General features: G+C 38.7%; 1 protein-coding gene across 1 annotated transcript in view; it reads left to right on the forward strand.

The window, feature by feature from the left end:
- Positions 1-21191, forward strand: part of TSPAN14 (tetraspanin 14) — a 197389-nt gene that overhangs the window by 7829 nt on the left and 168369 nt on the right. The window contains exons 2-4 of the mRNA XM_065747003.1: positions 7442-7539; positions 15307-15357; positions 20707-20853. Of these exons, the coding sequence (XP_065603075.1) occupies positions 7459-7539; positions 15307-15357; positions 20707-20853 (279 nt within the window). The 5' untranslated portion in view covers positions 7442-7458. The remainder of the gene's footprint in view (positions 1-7441; positions 7540-15306; positions 15358-20706; positions 20854-21191) is intronic.

Here is a 21191-nt window from a genome sequence, read left to right on the forward strand (position 1 = left end):
GTAGCTCTCAGTGCAGCCCGTGCCATCATGGTGATGGCTTTGCCCCTGGTGTGCATCTGTTTTTCAGCAACAACCACACAATCGTTGTGCAATGGGTACTTTCTGGGCTGGAACTGGGGGAAGGGGAGGGTTCAGTGCACTGCTAACTCCACCTCTTGGGCCTGGCATGATTACTCAGTCACTTCAGACTCTGCTTTTTGAGAAAAATGCAGTGATTGTCAGTAGTAATATTTCAACCCACCTCATGGTATGTCAGATGAAAACAGAATCCAGAGAAGGAAAAATCATGGACAAAGGAAGAGCATTCAGTGAGAAATAGACAGATGAGTGCTCTTTGTCAAGGCAAATAGTATGACAGAATGCTTAATTTGTAAGGAAACTGTCAGTTCTGAACGATGGCAGATAAGCTTTTTAAATTTTATAAACATGCTGTCAGGTCAGGTGCATATTAAGGAATGCTTTTTGAAGACAAGATAGCAGAACTGAGAAAATGTTAGTCCTCTCAACAAAATCTTTGGGAAAAACATTAAGATTCAAATGGACTCTGAAACATAGGTACAAAAAGTTACATAGGTACAAATCTGATTGTAAAAAAGAAAATAATCAAAACTGTTTCCTGATAATGAATTTACTTTGGAAAGCGTGGTGGATATAGTATGTCCTGATTTTAAAAACAAAAACAACAAAAACCCCTTCCCCCTCAAAATGGGGTTTTCTAAAATCAGTTTGTCTCACCAGACTATAGCCAGGTGGGTTGAAGAATTAGGGAAGTCCATTGTAAGAAACTTGGAGAGTAAAACTGCCAATTTCAAATCTTGTGCTTTGACAGTAGTTGAAAGTACTGATGCTACAGGTGTGACTCAGCTTGCCTTTTTCATTAGTTATTGATAATGACTATAACGTCACTGAAGAAATAACTGCTCTGGTGTCACTAAAAGGCGCAGCTAAATCTCTTGATTTAGAAGAAGCAATGAAAATGATATAGTGATTTTCATTAACTCTTGTCAGCACATCTGGTATGGCTAGTAAAGGCCCCCCAGAAATGGTTGACGTGCAATAGACTCTAATAACTTATGTTTGATGAAATACCTCTGTATTATTCACCAAGGAAACTTGTGAGAAAGCTGTAAAATAAATAAATAAATAAAAAAGCTTGTCATGCAAATAGTCATCAAAAATGTGAGTTTCGTAAAGCTATGTTTCAAGTTGTATCAGCATTCAGAGTGGAACTTAAGTTATGGGAAGCTCAATTTATGGCAATTAATTTCATATGTTTTGTTATATTGACAGATTTGCTTTCCATTTTGATGAAGGATTTTGAGAACAAGTTTCAAGATTTCTGAAGTCTTTTTTTTTTTTGTATTTTCACAACTTCATTTTCAGGTGACTTAAGTTCTTTACCTGCACATTTTCTAGAGGAATATATGGAATTTTAATCAGACATTCAACTCAAAGCCTAGTTTGATCATCTTTCTTTAATTGACTTTTATAAGATCTGTCTTAAAAGTGAAGTCCTGTGATTGTGGTCAGCTGTCAACTCATCACCACCATGTCCCTAAGTGCTACATGTGCTGTGCTCATAAAAATCTGTACCCATGCAGGTGGCCTGCTGTTGCCACTGCTAAAATGCACCTCTTGTGGAAGGCTTTGCACAAGTTCATGTAGATGACATGACTTACCTTTCCTTTGTCTGCTGAAACTGTCACTCTATCATAGAGTGCTGCAAGTTTGGTCATGCGAATTGTGTTTGCTCTGAGGTTTGTCTTGTAGAGTTTATGTTGGAGGGAGTTGTGCTAGTTACATTCTTCAAACTGAGGACTTTGAATGTTGAGAGTGGTACAGAAATATGAGCCCCAAAGGGTGATGTTTTAAGAAATCTGTCTGGCTTTCATCATGTTTTCCATTAATTTCTAAGGGATGTTACCAGCCATTATTTCTCTAGCAAGGTAGGGATAATGTGTTCACAATGTCTGTCTTGCATCTGGAGTCTTTCAGATTTAAACAATAAAAGCAATCATATTGTTGGATACTCTTCACGTTTCTCCTAACAATTAGCAGACATTCTGCTCTTCTGGATTGCAGCTCAAGTAGAAGTACGGTACCCTTATTTCAGTAAGGCAAACTTTTTTTTTCATAGAGATCACTGTAAGAGTTCCTGGGATACAAAATTAAAAAATAAAGATGACACATCATTGCAGAGCTCCTGAGTCATGGGAAGTGTTACTGTCTCCTCCAGTTTCAGGAACAGATTAGTTGTAACAGCTGGAAGTCCTGTCGGTTTTTCTTGTTCTTGTCTACCAGGCTCTGTTCTTATACGAGAACAGTTGATGCCTGGTACCCAAATGTTGTGCCGAACACTATGACTGTTGTCAGCTTATCTCTGGGATGTGGAAAGAGCAGCCTAAAGGTGCCTTCCAGCGCCTTCTGGAACAAGAACAACTGAGCCAATATGAGCTATCCCAATTCAGGGATATGTCTGTCTTTCAGTTTCATGCACAAAACAAATAAACAGAGAACCCCAAACGCTGCTCATTGAGCTCATACAGAAGAATAATGCCTTTTTTTCCCCAGTGACTGTGTTTCAGATGAGTCAGCTGATTATTTTGTTATGGAGTTGATGTTGATAGTAGAGCAGCATTGAGAAGGCAGACAGAAACAAAGCAGTAGGCCCCAGTGCATCTCCTGTGTTGTGAAATTCTCCTGGTTCCTCTGTGCTCTGTTCTGGTGTCTTTGTTCATTTGCTTCACCATCTCCATATGGGCTTAATGCTTTGTATTGGTGATTGACTAGGGGAACAGCCACTGGCTTAAAGTGAATTTTTTTATCTTAGTTCTGCCCACTATCTTATTGCCTTGTCAATTTCAGCATGTTGACATTCTGTCCACAATGCTAGTGTAGGCAGGCATCACTGGTACATTTCTTTGAGTACCATGGGTAAGCTTCTGGCTTCCCAGCTTTGTCCTTGTTCTGCAGCATGTCTGCATCCACTGCTGCCATTAATGTGCCTGTAGCAAGGTGAAATGGAAGACTTAATGCTGCTTTCTTAGCATATTTCACAGTAGATTGCAGAATTGATTTGATAATTTGCTTAGTGGTTCAGTGTATGACTGTTCCCATATGCTGAGTAGGATGATGAATGTCTGTGGATTTTAGGATGGGACGGGGCAGGGGGATTGGACTTTGTGGAGTGGCAGTGCTGTGAAATGTGAGTGTGGCCTAGGTCTTCCCAGTAGTCAGTGCTGCTCGATGTTCAAAAGTTTGTGGGCCTGGATTCAGAGGTGTGTATTCCAGTTCTGGTTTTAGATTGGCATCTTATCTTTGAAGATTTACTTGCATATCCAGATTAGGTTTGTAAAAACAGCTGTGACTTATTAATCTGTAGACTGAGTATCACTACTGTTGTGTTTGGAAGGTAAAAGTTAAATAGGTTAGGTGTGGAAATGCTTTTGAAATGGCAGTAATGTCTTGAACAACGTGTTTTCCTCATGAAAGCTCTGAACAATAAATTATAAATTCTACCAAAGCAGCTGTGCTGTTTTGTTTTCCAAAATTTGTTCTGATGCGAGTAGGTGATGGCTGTCAGCTGAGTGTGACTTGCTTTTTAAGAAATACAGTTGAGAAAGTTACTGATCAATGCTGCATACTTTCTACTATAAGCTCCCAAGAGTTTTGTAGTGCTGCATAACCCAAGTTGTGTAGCCTGTTATGTTAATTACATCAAGTACTTGATAGAGCAGATCTTTAGACTGATATCAGATGCTTCCTATGTTAGGAAACAAGACTATGTGGGGAAGGTGGCTGAGTGGGTTGCCTGGTCTGTTTATTTGTAGGATTGTTGTATAGACAGCCAGACATAACTACATGTCAGATTTAGTATGTCAGAACAGTAATCCCGCATCGGTAGTGGCTGTACTGCTCCACATGGCATTTGGTGATCCATTGAGAAGAACCAAATGGATCACAATGGGGATACACAAAGGCAGTTGGTCAAATATGTTCTCTACAGACAGGCATTTCAGAAGGGAAAATTTTTCTCAAGAGCCCTGTGCTGTTGTAGGACAGCTTCTTACAACAAAGAAATGGTGCTGGTAATACTGTCCCGTTTCTATTTGCAGGCATTAAAACACTTTGCTTTTTCATCCTGCAGCAGTCCCATGGCTGGTATTGGCTGGGTCATCCTGCCAGTTACACGGGGAAGTGAAGATAAATGTTTGCTGCATGTTGGTGGTTAAAATGATGATTTAAGTGAGCATGCTTATCAGTAAGGACATTTCTGATGCTGTTGTTCCTGACTGCTTCCTTTGAAGTTGAGTAATTGATGACTTTATGAACTCTTCATGTCAGAAAGGGCAACCCAACTTGAGAATCTGTGTTTTGGTTCCTGGACTTGTTTGCTTGCCTTTCTGTCTCAGATGGTATTTTTCAGGCTCTTTGTCTTTGTAGTGCATCCCAGCTTTTATGGAATGACACGATGCACTTTGCTACCTGAATGCCACCTGGAGCCAGCTCTTGTAATGTCAGCAAAGGCAAAAGCAGCATTTCTTAGTTGTAATGTGTGTGGCTTAAAGTTGCAGCTTCTGTCTTGTGTGATTCTAATTTTCATAGGGGAGGGAATACAAACAGCAATGCAGGCCTTAGTATGCCCTCAACAGAAGAATTTGTCCTGGCAATTGTATTGCTGCAGTCCAGCTGCGGTGCTGCGTCTGGAGATATGGACTTTGCTCTGGTTAGAGAGGTTCTGCTGTTGTTTTCTAGGCTCTTTTTCCTCTCTTCCCCAGATCCAGCAGACTTTGGGGCGGTTGCATGAATCTTGGTTGTTGAAACATAAATTGCCATTTGGAGCTAGAGACTTGGCTATATATGCTGTAAATGAGTTCAAGCTGGGAAAATCAAGTATTTGTTCCTTCTCTAGTTGCAAGTTTAGAGAAACGTGTCAGTAGTGATATTCAAGCAAATTTTCTTTACTTTCTCTTGTAACTGTAAGGTTCCTAAATGTGGCCTGTGAAACTGAGTGGATTATAAATGTCAGTTAGTAAAGCTGTAGCAGGGCATGAGGAAGCAGAACTGTCTACATCTTAGGAACGTGTCTTGTGAAACTCAGCGTACGTGAATGCCTGGATTACTTCTTTAGAAGTCGTTGCCAGTAACTGCCCGTACTGATGTAAAATAGAAGTTCCATTGTTAAGACAGAAAAGTTGCGTGCTCTTGGTGTGTCATGGTGTTTGTGTTGTTTTTAGTTTATCTTTAGTTTTAATGTTCCTACTTGATTTATAATAGTTATAGGATGAGCTTTTAAAAGACCAAAATTGTTTTTAAGTATTTGGTTAAAACTAAGTGAGATTAAACTTCTGCACTGTGGAAATACCAAGCTCCAGGTGTTAGTGATAAATTTCTAGACTGTAGCCTGAGAAACTTTGCTGGTTTTCTTTCTTACAGAAAGAAAAAAGCTCCGTGTCTCCTATAATCATTCTGCTGACTCTCTTGTTTCTCCAAAATTAGTAAAAGAATTCACTGTGTGCAGTCGGTTTCCCTTCTGGAGTTACTGAAGGGAAAAAGTTTCAGTTTTGACTTAAATTCAATTTTACTCCATTTCATGAAGAATTTTATCAGTTTCTCGTAGCAGCTTTCCAGCAAGCTTTCTCGTCACAGTCTTCTTCAGGTAGTCTTTTTCATGATGATATCCAAACATGGTGATAAGAAAGCCCTTCTTCTGTATTTGTCTCTATTTTCTAACTAACAGTAGCAAAACTGATAGCAGGCTTTTAAGATGTGGCTGTTAATTGTCCTGAAGAATTTGTGGTGTCTCTGGGTGTGACAGTATGTGGAACACAGACATCTGTTTTCTTGCATTGTGCACTGGTGATACAATGCGAGGGCTGACTGATATTGTGAATGCAGCATTGATTTAGGGAAGAGGTAGGAATTGGGCTTCAGTGGTATCAATTTTACCTTAAGGAAAGTTAGAAGATAGCGATACTGAACCTCTGTAACTTTCTCAAGACAGAGTTATCGCTATAAAAGTAGGATATAAGTCTGTGAACATATTTCTTACCTGAACTGTAGCACATGTTGGTTATGTGTGCTCTCACTTCCTTCTGGTGAGCTGGTTAGATGATAAAAGGCACTGTCCTGACCAACCAGCACAGTGGCATCTGCTCAGTCCAGCCTGCTTGTACCAAGTCACATGATTTTACTGTATTTTTTTTGAAATTACCTAAAACTATGGAGTGTTCTTTTCTGTAAGTGTTCTCTTAGATTTTCTGCGCTGTTGCAGCATTTCTGAAAGCCACCTCCATTTGGGTTGGCTGCAAATAAATTTCCTTGTTGGGACTGGAGAGAAAGTGTATGTGGGCCATGGAGTCAGTCCACTCAGGGGAAGCCAAGCTGGCAGGGAGACCTCTGGAAGAAAAACTGAAGCTTACTTGAGATCTGTGTGAAGCCTCTTGGGCTAAAAACATCTGTCTATATGTAGTTCTGTCCTTTGTTTTTCAATGGAGGTTTTTATAAACACGACTATAGATTGCCATCTAGAAGAAACTAGTTTCCCTTCTTGAAGCTATAGCTAACTCACAGGGCTTTTTCAGACATAGCTAGTTAGGCTTAATTTTGTGTCTTGATTTTATTTATTTATTCATCTTGCATGTACTCTGTGGCTGCCCAGGTCCATGTATTCTTTGAAGTCTGTTTTTTAGGAGGTATTGGGAAAATTCTCTACTTGTTTCTGTTGCAAGTGCTTCCCAAACATCTTATGGGAAGAAAACATTTCAGTTCATGGAGGATTGAAATCTGGAGCTGCTTCTTGATGTCTGCCGTAGGCAGTACTTGTTATGCAGTCAGTCCTCTGAAACTTGGGTGGGTGGGTGCCTGCTTTGTCTTTACAGCTTTAGCATTCATATTGAAAGCTTGTCCTCTGTTTTTCTGTACATGGTGTATCTGCAGAGGTGGGTTATTTATAACGCTCTGTAAACGCTCAGTTCTCTGAAGTGTTTGAGCAACAATTGTGATTGAACCTTATCTCTGCAATGTAAGTGCTGTTTCTATTTAGTGGTATAGACACAGATGTTCCAGATAAGCACTTTGAATGTCTTGCTATCTGGGTTGTTGGTGTGCAGATTTCTGCAAAAGTCCAAGTAGCTGTCCATCTAAATGCAAAGGTTTTGAGGGATGACAAGGCTGATGAATGTGAAGTTGTTGGTGCAGATGTTAGGCTAGCCATTTAGCCAGCTCCCTCTTTGGATGCTTCTCACTCTTGCCATGTTTGTGTGTTTAAAGAAGATAAGTATTTGTTGCTTAATAATCTTAGAGTTTGAGGGAAGCAGAAATTTATAAGTTTCTGGACAGTGTGCGGTACAGGTTACCATAGCTTGTTCAAAACAGTGAAAGCTGGAAAAAAATCTTGTATTAAATTTTCTTCACTGTTTTTGTTATTTCTTCTTTCCAGACACCGTGTTATAGAAGATGCACTATTACCGATATTCTAATGCAGAAGTCAGCTGTTGGTACAAATATCTGCTCTTCAGCTACAACATTGTCTTCTGGGTGAGTATAAAATGTACAAGTTGAAATGGTTTGGGAGTGCTTCATTTTCTTCAACATCCCCCATGTTTGTTTGAGAGCAGGTTAAAATCATTAACTGAAGCCAGGAGGATGATCTATAGCTTATGTCCTGGGTGCTTTTTAGGTGCAGAAGCCTGTCCCATATAAAAAATTAATTACTTTTGAAAATGATTTGGATGATAACTCCCCAGTTTTTTTCTTCCTTGCTCTGTCCTCCTATCCTACCTTGTGAGTGAAGGTAAATGAGTGAAGCAAAGAATTTTTTTTTTTAAATGCAGAAGGGAAAGAGCTGCTTTAAGGTTTTGTCAAAAGCAAGTAGTATAGTCTCAGCTGTTGCTGGTGAAATCACTGTCTTTTAAGTGTTGGAGACCACTAAGTACTGGTTGTGTGTGGGGAAACATTACGTTTGCCTTTAAGTGCACTTAAGTTATATGTTAGGTTGTTTCCCTTTTAAAATAAGTATCTTCAAATATATCCTCTCAGATCTTCGTTGATCTTGGTGTTGGAGCAGTGCTGCGATGTGTACAGGGTATTGAAGAATTGCAGCAGAGATGTATCAACAGCTGGTGCTACACTGTAGTCTTGTCAAGAGTTACAGTATAGTCAAGGTCTTGAAGGCTTTGCTCCAAGGGCAACAAAATTGCCTATACGTATCTTGAAATAGTTAGGGACTAACCTGCCTGTAAAGTAGGCTTATGTTTACTTTCCTTAATTTCAGGAGACAGCAGTATCAGGTGTGTATTTAGATGATTAGGATAATCTAGATGACTGAAGCACCTAACTACCTCAAGAAAGATGTCTATTCAAAGATAAATGCATAGCACTGCATTAGAAATAATTAACATGTATCTGGAAATGAAGGCCAAGGTACTGATCAGTTGAACCTGATGATTCTTCTCAGAACTTACAGGTCAAACATGAGGAGTTTAAACCTGAGGTAATGGAAGTTGATTTCATGGAAAGGCATAGGTAGTTATGGTGAAGAGCAGATGCATTAACTTGGCACAATGCTAAAAGCTTGAGTTCACGTTCTGATAGGGAGTTGAAATGCATGTGTAGTCTGGTTAGCTTCTTTGAAATATGTTAGGCTTTTTTCAAAGTCAGAAAGGTCAGATAGTAAGAATGAAAGAATAATGTATTTGTTGAAACAGCTTGTGCAAGTTGAAAGTAAAAGTTAATTTTCGTGATCCTGACTTGTCTGAGATCTGTAAAGACTTAATTATTTTTGTTCATTGTCACTATTCATTGAGTCACCTCATCTTCCTAGACTGTAAAGTTTAAGGTTTAGGTAATTATTACCTAAATCTGTATTAACTTCTGCCAAAAAATGTCTGAACATAAGCTGCAGGTGACAGACTTTTGTTTATATTTGTCAATAATGGCTCGGTATTTTGCTTGTTTAACCCACATGAAGTTCCGATAATCTGGGTAAGCATTTTTGGTTTTTGGCCGCTCCTGCAGCTTGTAGGATAGAGAATAATCCTTTTTGAATTTGCATGAGTGATGGGCAAAACTAAGTTTAGAGATGATAGAAAAATGTAGTTTCAAGGGAACTTATGGAAATGATCTGGCCCAGTTTTCTGTTTGAAACAAGATGATTTGTGTAGGGGATCACTGCTGAAAGAGGAGCCGGGAGTCTTGTGAGGTGCTTACTCATGAGTTTTCTGCTGTCCTCAGACAGCCTTAAGTTGTTAGAGATCTAAGGAAAACAGGCAGAGAAATCTGAATGTTGGAAACCACTGAATCTTTAGCTACTGTCACAACCTCTTGCTAGTACACTGTTCTGACCTGATGCTGTAGCTTTAAGCAACAGGGGCTTGTGTGGATAACAGGGCCAAAAACATTGTTTATTTGTGTAGAGTTGCTTTTCTAGGGAAGGTTAATTGGGCACAGTATTACTATACAGCCAGTGTTTGTTGTACCTAAGTGGTGTTTTCTCCCTCCCTTCCCTGGCATTTGAGGATTGCCATGCATTGTAATGTATGTCCTCAGATGCCAGCAGCTCTGTACAGTTTTTCTTCTGTGTAGTGTGATTCCTGTGTTCAGGTAGTGGAATGTGGTGTAGTAAGAAGTCACATTGGGTTGTATTCTCTGAAGCTCTGATTTTCAGAGAAATCACTTCATTACTGAGTGGTTGCTTCAAACCAGATAGCATGTGAAGAAATTAGCAGATTTGTTGGTAACCTGAGTCCTGAAGGTTAGAACAGTGCTAGATGTCTTCCTCTGTAGTGAATGCATCACAATGTGCTGCTTGTTACATAAACAGCTTATGAAAAACCAATACTGTTTTGTGTTTTGGGAAGACTATCAATGATTTTGTCACTGCTTTTTCATGGTAATTCATTTTTGTTCCCCTCTATTTTCTTTTAATTCCTTGAGTAGTTGCTACTTTTCAGTTAATTATATATCTTTATAAGTCTTTTGAAGTTATTGATGAAGGTCCAAAATTTTTTTTTTTTTGCCGTAAAGGATCTTTCTAAGATGGTTGGAAATACTGATGAGAACTTGAGATATATTTTGTGGGTTTTGGCTGAGTTTTTTGACTGAGAACTGGTTTTCTGAGTAAGCATTAATAGTTGTGTTAGCTTACACAGTGCATGGTCTGAGGCTTCTGCTGAAAAGTTACCATGCTGATGTGGTATAATTACAACTCTTTTGGTAAAGCAGCTTTAGTTGCAGAACAGGGTATGTTAAAGAAAAGGTTGAGTAGGAGGGTAGATGATCCTATAAGCAAATACATGACTTTTAGCTGGCACAGTGGTTCAAGAGTCTATGATATATCAATCTGATTTAAACAATTAGTCTGATTTCTTTAATTGAACAAATTTGTGCTGTGTAGAACAAAGTAAATAAAAGAAATGCTTTAGGAACCCAGAATGCTTTAGGAGACCTATGAAACCAGAAAGGAGAGGTAACTGTCTCTTGAAAAATCAGCATTTAAAGAGGTGTTACTATCCTGATTCGCTTTGCATAGTTTGCAGGACAAATTTGCTTGCCAGAATCAGATATGAATACTCCAACAGCAGGGCTGTTAAGAGATGTTTTCTGTGAAAGCAGCACAGCTGCATGGGGTGAGGTGCAGAGCTGTGCCCAGGAGCCCTGCTGAATGCAGTGAGCTGTGACTGAAAGAGGTGGTTCTGCTGCTTTTCCTGTGCCAGGCAGTTAATACTTTCTTTCAGGTCTCTCATGACTGTCTGTGCAAACAAATCCATTTGGAAATTGATCTCAGCTAAATGGAGCTCTGTCTTTTTGTTTGTTTCCTCCCCTCCCCTCCTCCCCACTGTATTTTATAATTCTTTCAGTTCCCTATGCGAGTTCCTTAGAATAATGGTTGCCACCATAATAGGTATATGGGATGGCATGTCAGCAATGCAGCTGAATTTTTGGCCAGTTTTAGCTTGTACTGGAGTATGATGGTAGCTCATATGTGTCTCAAATCATGGCAGTTTATTCATGGACCAGATAATTTGCATGTTAATACATAGAAGCTGCTTTTGTTCTTCTGTAATATTTAATGAAGTTGCAGTTGTTGACTTTCCCGTTGTAGCTCTAAAGATAGTTGACTTGGTGAACTTGAAAATATATTGTGTCTTACAGAATTATATAAACTTTTCAGTACGTTGTCCTGTTCTCATTTTGTAGGTTCAGATAGTATAGATTGGAGTGGAACAAAATAGTGAGCTCAAAGAGAGAAAATACAGTTCAGTTACAGTCTTTTAGTAATGAAAGCTCACAGCTTAGGCAACTTCTAGAAATCTGTGGATCTGAATTCTTTGGAAGTTTTTTCACATAGACAGCTTCACAATAGAAGCCTCAGTTCTGCTAACCTTGAGCTGTGTATGACTGATTTGTAGTCATTTCTCTGTTCCTTGTGCTTGGCTTTTCCTTGTAAGAAATGGAATGGAGGTCACAGGAAGGCTTGTCTTGGACACAATTTTAATGCATGTTTCCTTTGCTTTCATATTGTTCAAGCATGCTAATAAGAGCAAACTTCTCCAAGTATACTCATTCAGTGAGGAGGAGATATTGCAACTATTAGAACAGCCCCCTACAGTGGGTGCTCAGAAGTGATATTACATCTACAGCAAGACTGGACCTCTTGTTGAGTATCAGAGCTGCTTTTTGGGTTTTCCTTTCCTATCTCCCCCACTCCAATAGCTTTATCTGGTGTCATGAGATTAAGAAGTTGTAATAACATCAGAAAAAGGGCTTGGTTCTGGCACCTAGCTATGCTGATTCACTCTGCTGTTGGGTTAATCTTGCTGTGAAAGCCCCAGAGGAGTCAGTGGAATGGGTGGAGCATGGTGGTGCCCTGTCTTGTGGAGTGCTGTTCTGATCTGAACCTTCAGCTTTTGCTTTATAAAGCCTATGGAATATAAGGAATCACTTCAGCTACCCATCTTCTTTGCTTGCTTTTTTGTTTCCAGTTAAAGCCTTTGAGGTAGTCCAAGAGTTATACATCAGCTAGGATGTGCCTCTTTAAGTGAAGGATTGCATGTGTTGTCTGCTAAAATCTTCTAGGCTGTGTGCAAGTTAACTGCCTTAAATTGACAGGAGAGAGTAAAATAGCTTTTAGCTGTTGTCATCTTGCTTTTTGTCTTCTATTTCTGTTATCTTTGTTAGAATGTGCTTCTTAAGGGTTTTCTGTGTGTGTGTGTGTGGGGGGGGGGTCGGGGGGAGGCAGATTTGACTCCTACTGCAGGAGACTGGTGATTTTTGCCTTGAACATAATGATGAAGGGCAGAAATTTTCTTAAGCTCTGCAATACTTTGCCAAGCTCATTTTTGGGAAGTAAGAGAACTAGGCAAGTATCAGGCTTCTTAGCTTTTGCAGTTTACATTCCAGGAACAGAAAAAACAGCAAGGCTGGGCCAGAAAGAGGAAAGAATCCACCACTAGGCTGTTTCCTGATCTCAAGTGGACAAATCAGGAAAGAGAAAACGATAGGAAGGGAAGGCTGTAGGCTATTGATTGCTCCAGTGTGGGGTGGAGCTGTTAGGAAAACAGGAATTACCAGAGTGTGGAAATTGTTTTCCTTGAGTAACATTTTGTATACTGAAACTCAATTCATTGGGAATGCACTCCCATTACTACTTACTTTGACTGTGTCAGCCTGCCTCAAGCTATCTGCATGTAAGGGTCCTATTGCAGGAGCTATGTTTAGTTACTACCTAGATAGGAAAAACAAGCTGGTGCTGTGTTCTCAGTTCATAGGGTGATCCTCATAGCATAATCTAAGGAATCCCATTACTTTGGGAAGGCACTATTTAATTGAAGTGGTTGTTTGTGTTGTGCTTGGGAACTGGTCTGTCTTGGGATCAGTGCTTTTCAACATCTTAATCAATGAAATAGCTTAAGAGATTGAGTGCACCCTTAGCAGGTTTGCAGATGACACCAAGCTGAGTGATGCAGTTGGTACCATGGAAGAGATAACATCCAAAGGGACCTGGACAGGCTTGAAAATTGAACCCATGAGAATCTAATGAGGTTCAGTGGGGCCAGGTGTAAGGTATTGCATTTGGTTTGGGATAATTCTGTGTATGTCTGTAGACTGGGAGGAGAACTCATTTAGGGCAGCCCTGCAGAGAAAGACTTGCGGGGATCCCAATAGATGGAAAAACTTAACATGAACCAACATTGTGGGCTTGAAGCTCAGAAGGCCAAGGGTATCCTGAACTGCATCAAAAGAGGGGTGGCAAGCAGAGTGAGGGAGGGGGTTTTCCCCCTGTGCTCTACTTCTGTGAGGTCTTATCTGGAGTATTGTATCCAGGTCTGGGGACCCCAGCACAAGTTAAAATGTTAAATAGTTGGAATGATCCAGAGGAGGGCTGTGGTGATGCTCAGAAGGCTGGAGCACTTTTCCTGTGAGGATAGTCTGAGACAGCTGGGCTCGATCATCCTGGAGAAAGCTCAGAAGAGGCCTGCTGGTGGCCTTGAAGAGAGCTTATAAGCAGGAGAGTATCAACTTTTTACATGGGTAGATAGTGATGGGACAAGAGGGAATGATTTTAAACTAAAAGAGGAGATTTAGTTCAGATGTTGAAGGGGAAAATTATCACTGAGAGCATTAGAAGGCACTGGCATGTGCTGCCCAGAGATCCTGTGGATACCCTTGTCTCTGGAGATGTTGAAGATCAGGTTGGTGGGGCCCAGGGCAACCTGATCTACTGTGTGATTTAGTGAGTGACAACCCTGCCAGCTTCAGGGGTTGGAATTAGGCCATCTTTGAGCTCCTTTCCAACCCAAGCTGTTCTGTGATTCTTCTAACTGATATCAGTGTTCTGCCTCATCCAAGTAGAGGTTCAAGCTCAATGCAGTATGTTAATTCTTAGGATTTTTCAATCCTAGGACAGGAGAAGACTGAATGTTGGCTACTAGGTTCTGGGTTCTTGTTTAGAAGGGTGCAATTGAATTGCTTTTTATGTTTCGATCCAACCTTTCATGCAGCATATGGCATTAGTGACTCTGTGGCATGGGATTTGAGTAGTCCAGGGTTTTTTTGCTTAATTTTAGGTTTCGCTGTAGGATGGATTTGTACAAGCTTCTCTTTTGAACTGGCTGACTTTATCTCTCTTCCCCAGGACCACTTCTAGTTAGCATTGCTACTTCTCAGCTGTCTGTTCTTCTCTTCCTCTGACTGGCTCAGTGGGCTGGTAAAGGTTAAAACTCTTCCAGTTCAGACTGGATCCGTTGCCTCACAGCAGTCATTTGATTACCTTCTTGTGCAAGAGTGGTATGGAGAGGCTAGCTAGCTTCCTGGTGCTAATTCTGGGGTGCTCTGTATTGGGTCTGCTGGATTGCACTAACTTCTGAGGCGTGTTTATTGCCCATGGTATTTTTTACAGAAGTTTTAAGTGAGATATCTTAAGTATTTTTCATGTGGTACTTAAAGCAGAGAAATCTCATTTAGGTAAATAAATATTTTACTGCATTGCAAATTGGTTGTCTTTGTAGTCGCATCTCTAAATAAATAAATAAAGATTCTTGTTTCTGTAGCAAGAATGTGATAATTGAGTGCTCTTTGCTAAATTTACCAAAGCAGCTTTATGTACTTTGGCCACTTCTAGTGAAAATTCTGAATTGCTTATGTCTTATGTTGGGTTAAGTTATAGTCTTACCAGATTCAAAATAGATCTAAGGTTATTTTTTTTTTCCCAGTAAACTCAGTTTTTCTTTCAGCTAGTTTGCATGAGTGCTAGACAAATAATTTGGTAAAAATAGTGGTTTGTGGAACTGAACATTTTGTATAAAGAAATAAGAGCAATGTTCATATTGAAAGATGAGAATGATGCAGACTAATTAGAATATACTTTGAGAGAGATAAGAATCTATTCCATTGTAATTAGGATGATAATTATAATGAAAGACAGCCAGTATGAGGCTAATCTGGGTCTTGACATAGAAGTTATTAGAAGTTGAGCATGGCTGCGATCTGGGGCTGGTAATAGGTAATAAGTTGAAAGTCAATTAGTGAAGTCTTATGGAATGTAGTATATGTTTCTCAAATAAGTGAGTAATCAAATTTTAAATACTGTTGAAAGTAGTTCTCACAGTACAGAAATTCAATGCAATAAAAATGTTGTAAGTGAACTTTTGAAGAGATTGAGTCATGAGGAGGAATGTTCCATTACTATTATCTTGGACAGCAGACATTATTTGAGCAGTAGTGCTACTGGATAAATGTTTAAGTGCATTTTCTCCATTTTCTCACTGATAAGTATATCTAATTCTTTTTTTTTTTTTGCTTTAGCTAGCTGGCATGGCGTTCCTTGCAGCTGGACTGTGGGCATGGAGTGAAAAGGTAAGGGTAAAAATGACTGGTATTACGCTGTTTAGTGGCTGCCTTATCCTGCTCCAGTAAAACAATTTCCTCAGGAAGCAGTGAGGTTTTAGTGTAGCATCAGAGCTCGGGACCACGCTCAGGTTTTCTAAATTGAAGGTAGTTGGAGTTTGATTCTTGCCTGTTATTGGGTATTAGACTGTATCCCTTGATGTTTAGGCTTCCTTCTGGACTTGTAAGAGCAGGGATTAAGAGAATTAAACGGAAAATTTAATCTTTGAGTAGTTCTTACGGATTGTTTCTCTTTGGAAAGCATTTTTTTATAAATGTACTTATTTTTAATAAAGGGATGGGGGGAGATTATTTGGAAGGGATGAAAAAGATGTTTACAAATTTAAAAAAATTAGCATGCATCTCTGAGGTCATCTTCATGTAGGGTTTTTATTTAAGGCCATCTGTTAGCTGCTTCCTGTGAAGCTACAGTCCTGATTCTGTGACCAAGTAGAGAAGAAAACTGGGGAGCATGGTCCAACTCAGTAATAATTGTTTGTTCTTTTTTTGCTGAAGTTTCTTTGAGCTACGTGACTTCCTTAATTGGAGGTAGGCTATGGGCACGTACCTATGTAGCTCACATATTGCAGGAGGCCATATAGGAGTGGAAATGAATAGTTTACCCCATTGTGAGTCATGCTTCTACTTTCATAATATTTGACTGCAACAGTAAGGAAAAAGTGACAGTGGCTATCAGGCTTATCTACATTTTAATTAACTGAGTAGGTTACATGCCTTTGCTCTTGAGCAGTGCTGCTGAATAGGTACGTTTTCATTACTGAGGTAGCGTAACATTTCTATTGAGCTTTTGTATAGATAAACTAACCACATAGTGTGGTTCTGGTATTTCTTCTCTTTTAAAACATGAAAGTGTCTTATTTAAATGCAGAGGCTTATTCTCCTCTTCCCTTCTTCTAATCTCAACTAGACTAGTGGTATCGTGAATATATAGTAAGTAGCCTAACTCCATGCACATATGTTTATCACCTGCTATAAAATAATTTTCTAATTTTTATGGAAGGTGTGCTTCAGAAGGTGTCAGCCTTATATTGAATTTTTATTCTCTGAAGTTCATATAATCTCCTCTGCTTCAAACTGTTCTGTAAAGAGGCATGTATGATCTCTGTGGTTGGAAACGACTAGTTCAGTTTGCCAATTGACCTTCATAGTACACTAATATTACTCAAAATTTAAGCATAGATAAAATTGTTGACATTTCCTGTCTTTATTTCTTGAATTTTGCCTGAACTGTTTCTACTGTCTGTTCTACAAATAAGTACTTGAAAGCTTTTCCTGTGTTCTTAAACTTCTGAACAGCTCTTGAAATCTGTGTTACTTTTCATGTCAGTTGCTGTGTGGACATTTTCATATTAGTGCCATTCTTTAGCAATAGTGTATGCATGTGTCTTTGTGGATCTGCCTGTTTACAGATAAATTTCAGTGTGCAATAGAAGGGAAGTAAAAGAAAAACATTCTAAAAGCTGCGCTGCAGTGGTAAACCCACGGGGAAACTAAAGGTAGTACGGACGAGTTTTGAACATCCTGTCTCGTAGTGCATGGATCTTTTTAACATTTTTGTGCATTTTTTTTATCATCTTTTCCATTATGACTACAGATAAAAACAACACTGAGGAATCTATCTGGAGGTAAATGCTGTGTATCTCTTCGTGCTGATAATGTATCAAAAAGAACATGGTGTTTTGTGTCAAGTGTTGAAAGTAACTCGTAAAAAAAAAAACTTACCCACCCTGATATACGTTATCATGCTGATGACTCAAATGCAGCTGTTTTTATCTAGTTGAGCTATACTTATGATCTCTTAAGTGGTTTTTGTTACTTTAAACAGTCATGTAAAAGTTGTTGCATAACATCTTAAGTTTATATCAGTAAAAGTTAGATTGATGTTAGTATGTAGCCTGAAAGATACTGTGGAAATCATTAAGAGAAAATGAGTATGAATGTAATAGTCCATTATTAGAAGCAAGATAACACTGAGCTGTTATGTCAGGAAAAAAAACTCTTAAAATCACTTCAAGGGGGAAACACAAAAGTGTCTGGGAAGCTAGAGGTTGATTGAGGTTGCTTCAACAATGGAGAGGAAGCAGTCTCCTGCAAAGCACGGCCATTATAGTGAATTTGAAGAAATTGATTGATAAGAACCTCATTAAAGCTTTTTGTTTGTTTGTTTTAAATCCTGCCCCTGAGATGGGGTAACCTGGCACCAGTACAAACTGAGTGGGGGCTCACTACCTAGAAAGCAAGTTTGGGAGTAAAAACCCTGGTTTTCTTTCAGTTGTTAAGTTGAACATCAGCAGTGTGCCTTGAGGTAAAGGCAGCCATCCAACTACTGGGCTGTATTAGTACTAATGTGGCCAGTGGTTGGTGTAGGAGATGCTTCCAACAGTGTTCTTTACTCTGGAGGCTGTACCTAGAATACAGTGTCTAGTTCTGAAAAAGAACTCTGATACAGGAGAGCGCGATTTAACCTAGACTATAATTAGCCTAATTTTTTTAGTCTACTGATCTGTATACATTTGTATGCAGAGGTATGTAAACTACTTAAAGGTATGTCAGTAACTTGTGTTGTACCTCAGAACAGTAACTATCTGTGAACTGTACTGATGTTTAAGACAATCCATGTTTACCTTTTGTTGCCAGTGCATTTCAGTTGAGATAGTAGTATAGGGCTTACGCTAAATGAAGTGGTAAACAGGTGGAAAGCATGTTCTGTTTAACTTTTCACTCACGGTTGTAAAAGTCTGAGAATAAGACCTAAAAGCTGAGTTTAATTTTTTTATTTTCTTGACCCCGACCTCAGGTTTTATTAGATTTTATTTCTGTATGCTTTGGTTTTCTTTCACTTTTGAGATGGGCAGTTCTTGTCCTAAACATGTGTAAGGAAAGAACTGAGATGGGCAGTTCTTGTCCTAAACATGTGTAAGGAAAGAACCTGTAAGATTCTTGGTAGTTGTAAAAGGTGGTGCTGTGAAGAGCTTTACAATTACTTACGTTTGCAACCTCTCTTTTTATACTAGCACCAGAAGTCACTTTTAATGTAACTTGGTGCTTGCCTTTATCTCATATATAAGATTCTTCCTCAGATTTCATTTTTGGGGAAAAAAAAAAAAACAGCTCAGTTTCTGATGTCTTGTATCAAGTAAATCTAGTAGAAATAACAGCCATTATCAGCAAGGATGAAGGGAAGGTAGAGTTATCTGCTTATTGAAAATATTTCCTGTACCTTCGAAAACAAAAAATCTCAAAGTCTAATTCAGTGGCATTTCTTAACATGTTAATGGTATTTTAAATTATTGATTTTTTCCTTTTTTTTTTTTTTTTTTGTGGGGAGAGAGGGGAAAGTCTTAATACCATCCATCGAATGTCACAGGCAGAAGAATCCTAAAATGAATACAGTGGGATGAGATAGTCCCTTGAACTGAAGTGCTTGTTGACTGACTTCCTTCCTTCAGGACTTTTTACTTTATGTATTCTTTAGACCAGGAATCCCCATTCTTTTAGAAAGAGAATGTTGCAAATATCAAATGTGAACTTGATGAGACTGTTTTGAACCCAGAGTGAATAACTGACCCTAGTTCCTGTCTACTTTTCTTTACAATGTGCTTTGATCGGAGGAAGTTTTCTTGCAAAAGAAGTTATCTGAGAAAAGTTTGAGTTTAGATATGGGAAGTGGATAGCTGGAAACAGCTCAAACTTCCAGCATCCTGTTCATATTGTGATTAGTTTCATAGTGTATTGCTTGCACAAAGACACGGACTTAGTCTTGACATGTCTTTGCTATTTGTGGTGTCTGAGGAAAGCACTTCTGAGGCATGGGTGTGGTTAAGTAGGACTCCAATTCACCAGTAGACCAGATATGATAGTTATTTTGAGGCTTCACTGTTTGTAAGGGTAATGTCCCTGATGGTACTGGCTATAAAAGTCTTTGTTTCTCAGGACTTCTTGAATGATAGGTAATCTCTAACCCATGACCAGTTTTTAATGGGTTATTTCAGCTCTTAGTGATCAGCAGTGGCAAGGTAATTCTGAATTCTATTATGTTTTTTGTTTGTTCAGTCAATTTTAATCTAAAAACAAACTAAGCATGAACACCACATGTCTGCTGTCTTGCGATCACCAAATTAATGGCTCTGACAGGATCTGTTGTGGAACACATTGTGAAGGAAGGCAAACTCATATGTATCACAAGAGCATTATTAATCAGTGTCTTTCTATCAACTGATGAAGTTTTTCAACATTAACTTTTTCTTTATTCATTAAAATGCTTTACTTCCAAGGCACTATTTTTGTTAGCCAGGTATGCAAATACAAAGTGAGAGAATACCTTGGAAAAATTCTCTTAAAATGTATTTTCTTTGCACTTAGCTCTTGTATAAATATCTGAGTAGCAAAATGAGTATTTGCATTACTTTGATAGAGTACTTCTACAAATTGTAAGCTTTTTCAAGTCTACTCAATATCTTATGCACATACTTTTTAAAACAAAAAAGGGACGTTCATTCTTTTTCTGTTTTAAAGGGAAAGTGTTCATTCTTCGAAATGTTCAGCCTGTGAGGAAAAACTTGGGCCACTGCAAGCCTACCTGAATGAATGTCCCTACGAAGTATTCATGTTAACTTAAATAGTTACAGCTGTTAGTGTCTTTTGGTTTTTGCATCGTGTTCTTGTTCATTACTTGAAAATCTTGTGTTATTTATTTGAGATTTTAAGGGTAGCTGGTATCAATTTAAGTATTGTTTGAAACACCAGTTAATCGTCCTTTCAAGGTAATTGTATTATCATATGTTAATGTAGACTCAATTCCTGTCTCAAATTCTGCCTTGCATCACCCATATATCTCAATGTGGTTAGCATTCTTTCTTCCTTTCTGCCACCTAAACATCAAGGTTGGAAGGATTTTTATGTAATGACTTTGATGTATTCCTGATAGATCTATTTCAAATTGATATGTTATGAATTCTGTTGCCTCCAACCTATATGAATACTCAGTGATAGTATTAATAGGTTTTGGCACCATCTTGTGGAAGTATGTTTGGCAAATAGACCTAGGTAGTCTGAAATGCTTAGACTGCACTGGATTTACTTACTAAGAGTTTATAGCTCTGACTTTGCATTAGTATTTGCTGAGGTAAAGAAAACTGATATCGTCAACTCTTTTGTGATCTAACCTTTCCAAGTGGGTCTCAGTTTGCAAACTCAAGGATTTGCAACCAATTTGTTTGGAGTCTTGTTCGTATTATGGCAATTCCTAATGATAAATAAAAAAGACTGTAGTGTCATGTTTCTTATCCTGCTTTTCAGGGCGTGTTATCTGATCTAACCAAGGTGACTGGTCTTCATGGTCTGGATCCAGTGGTGCTTGTCTTAGTTGTGGGAGTAGTGATGTTTACTTTGGGATTTGCTGGTTGTGTGGGAGCGCTGAGAGAAAACATCTGCCTTCTGAAGTTTGTAAGTAACGTCATTATATGTATGAATTAATGTGTTTGTGGAAGTATGACCTCATGGGTGAGGAGAAAAATAATTTATGACGTTTCGTTTATTACAGTGTTTTTGGTGAACTAAGTCCCTGAGAAACTTCTTTAAGGGACCGTATAAAAGATCTAAACCCAAGTATTTTACTCCTGACCCTAGAGAATGTTTTTTACTTTTTTTATTTCATTCTATTAGTGCGGTGATGCTTTTATGAATTGTAGATTGTAATGTAGTTTGATATGTAATAGCACAAAGTATGATGTTCTGAAACAAATCTGGAAATTCATGTTAGGAGATCGTATTTTGGCTTCAGG

This window comes from Cyrtonyx montezumae, unplaced genomic scaffold (genome assembly GCF_038088225.1).
Source record: "Cyrtonyx montezumae isolate F1298 unplaced genomic scaffold, pur_monq_1.0 scaffold_4, whole genome shotgun sequence".
Taxonomy (NCBI): domain Eukaryota; kingdom Metazoa; phylum Chordata; class Aves; order Galliformes; family Odontophoridae; genus Cyrtonyx; species Cyrtonyx montezumae.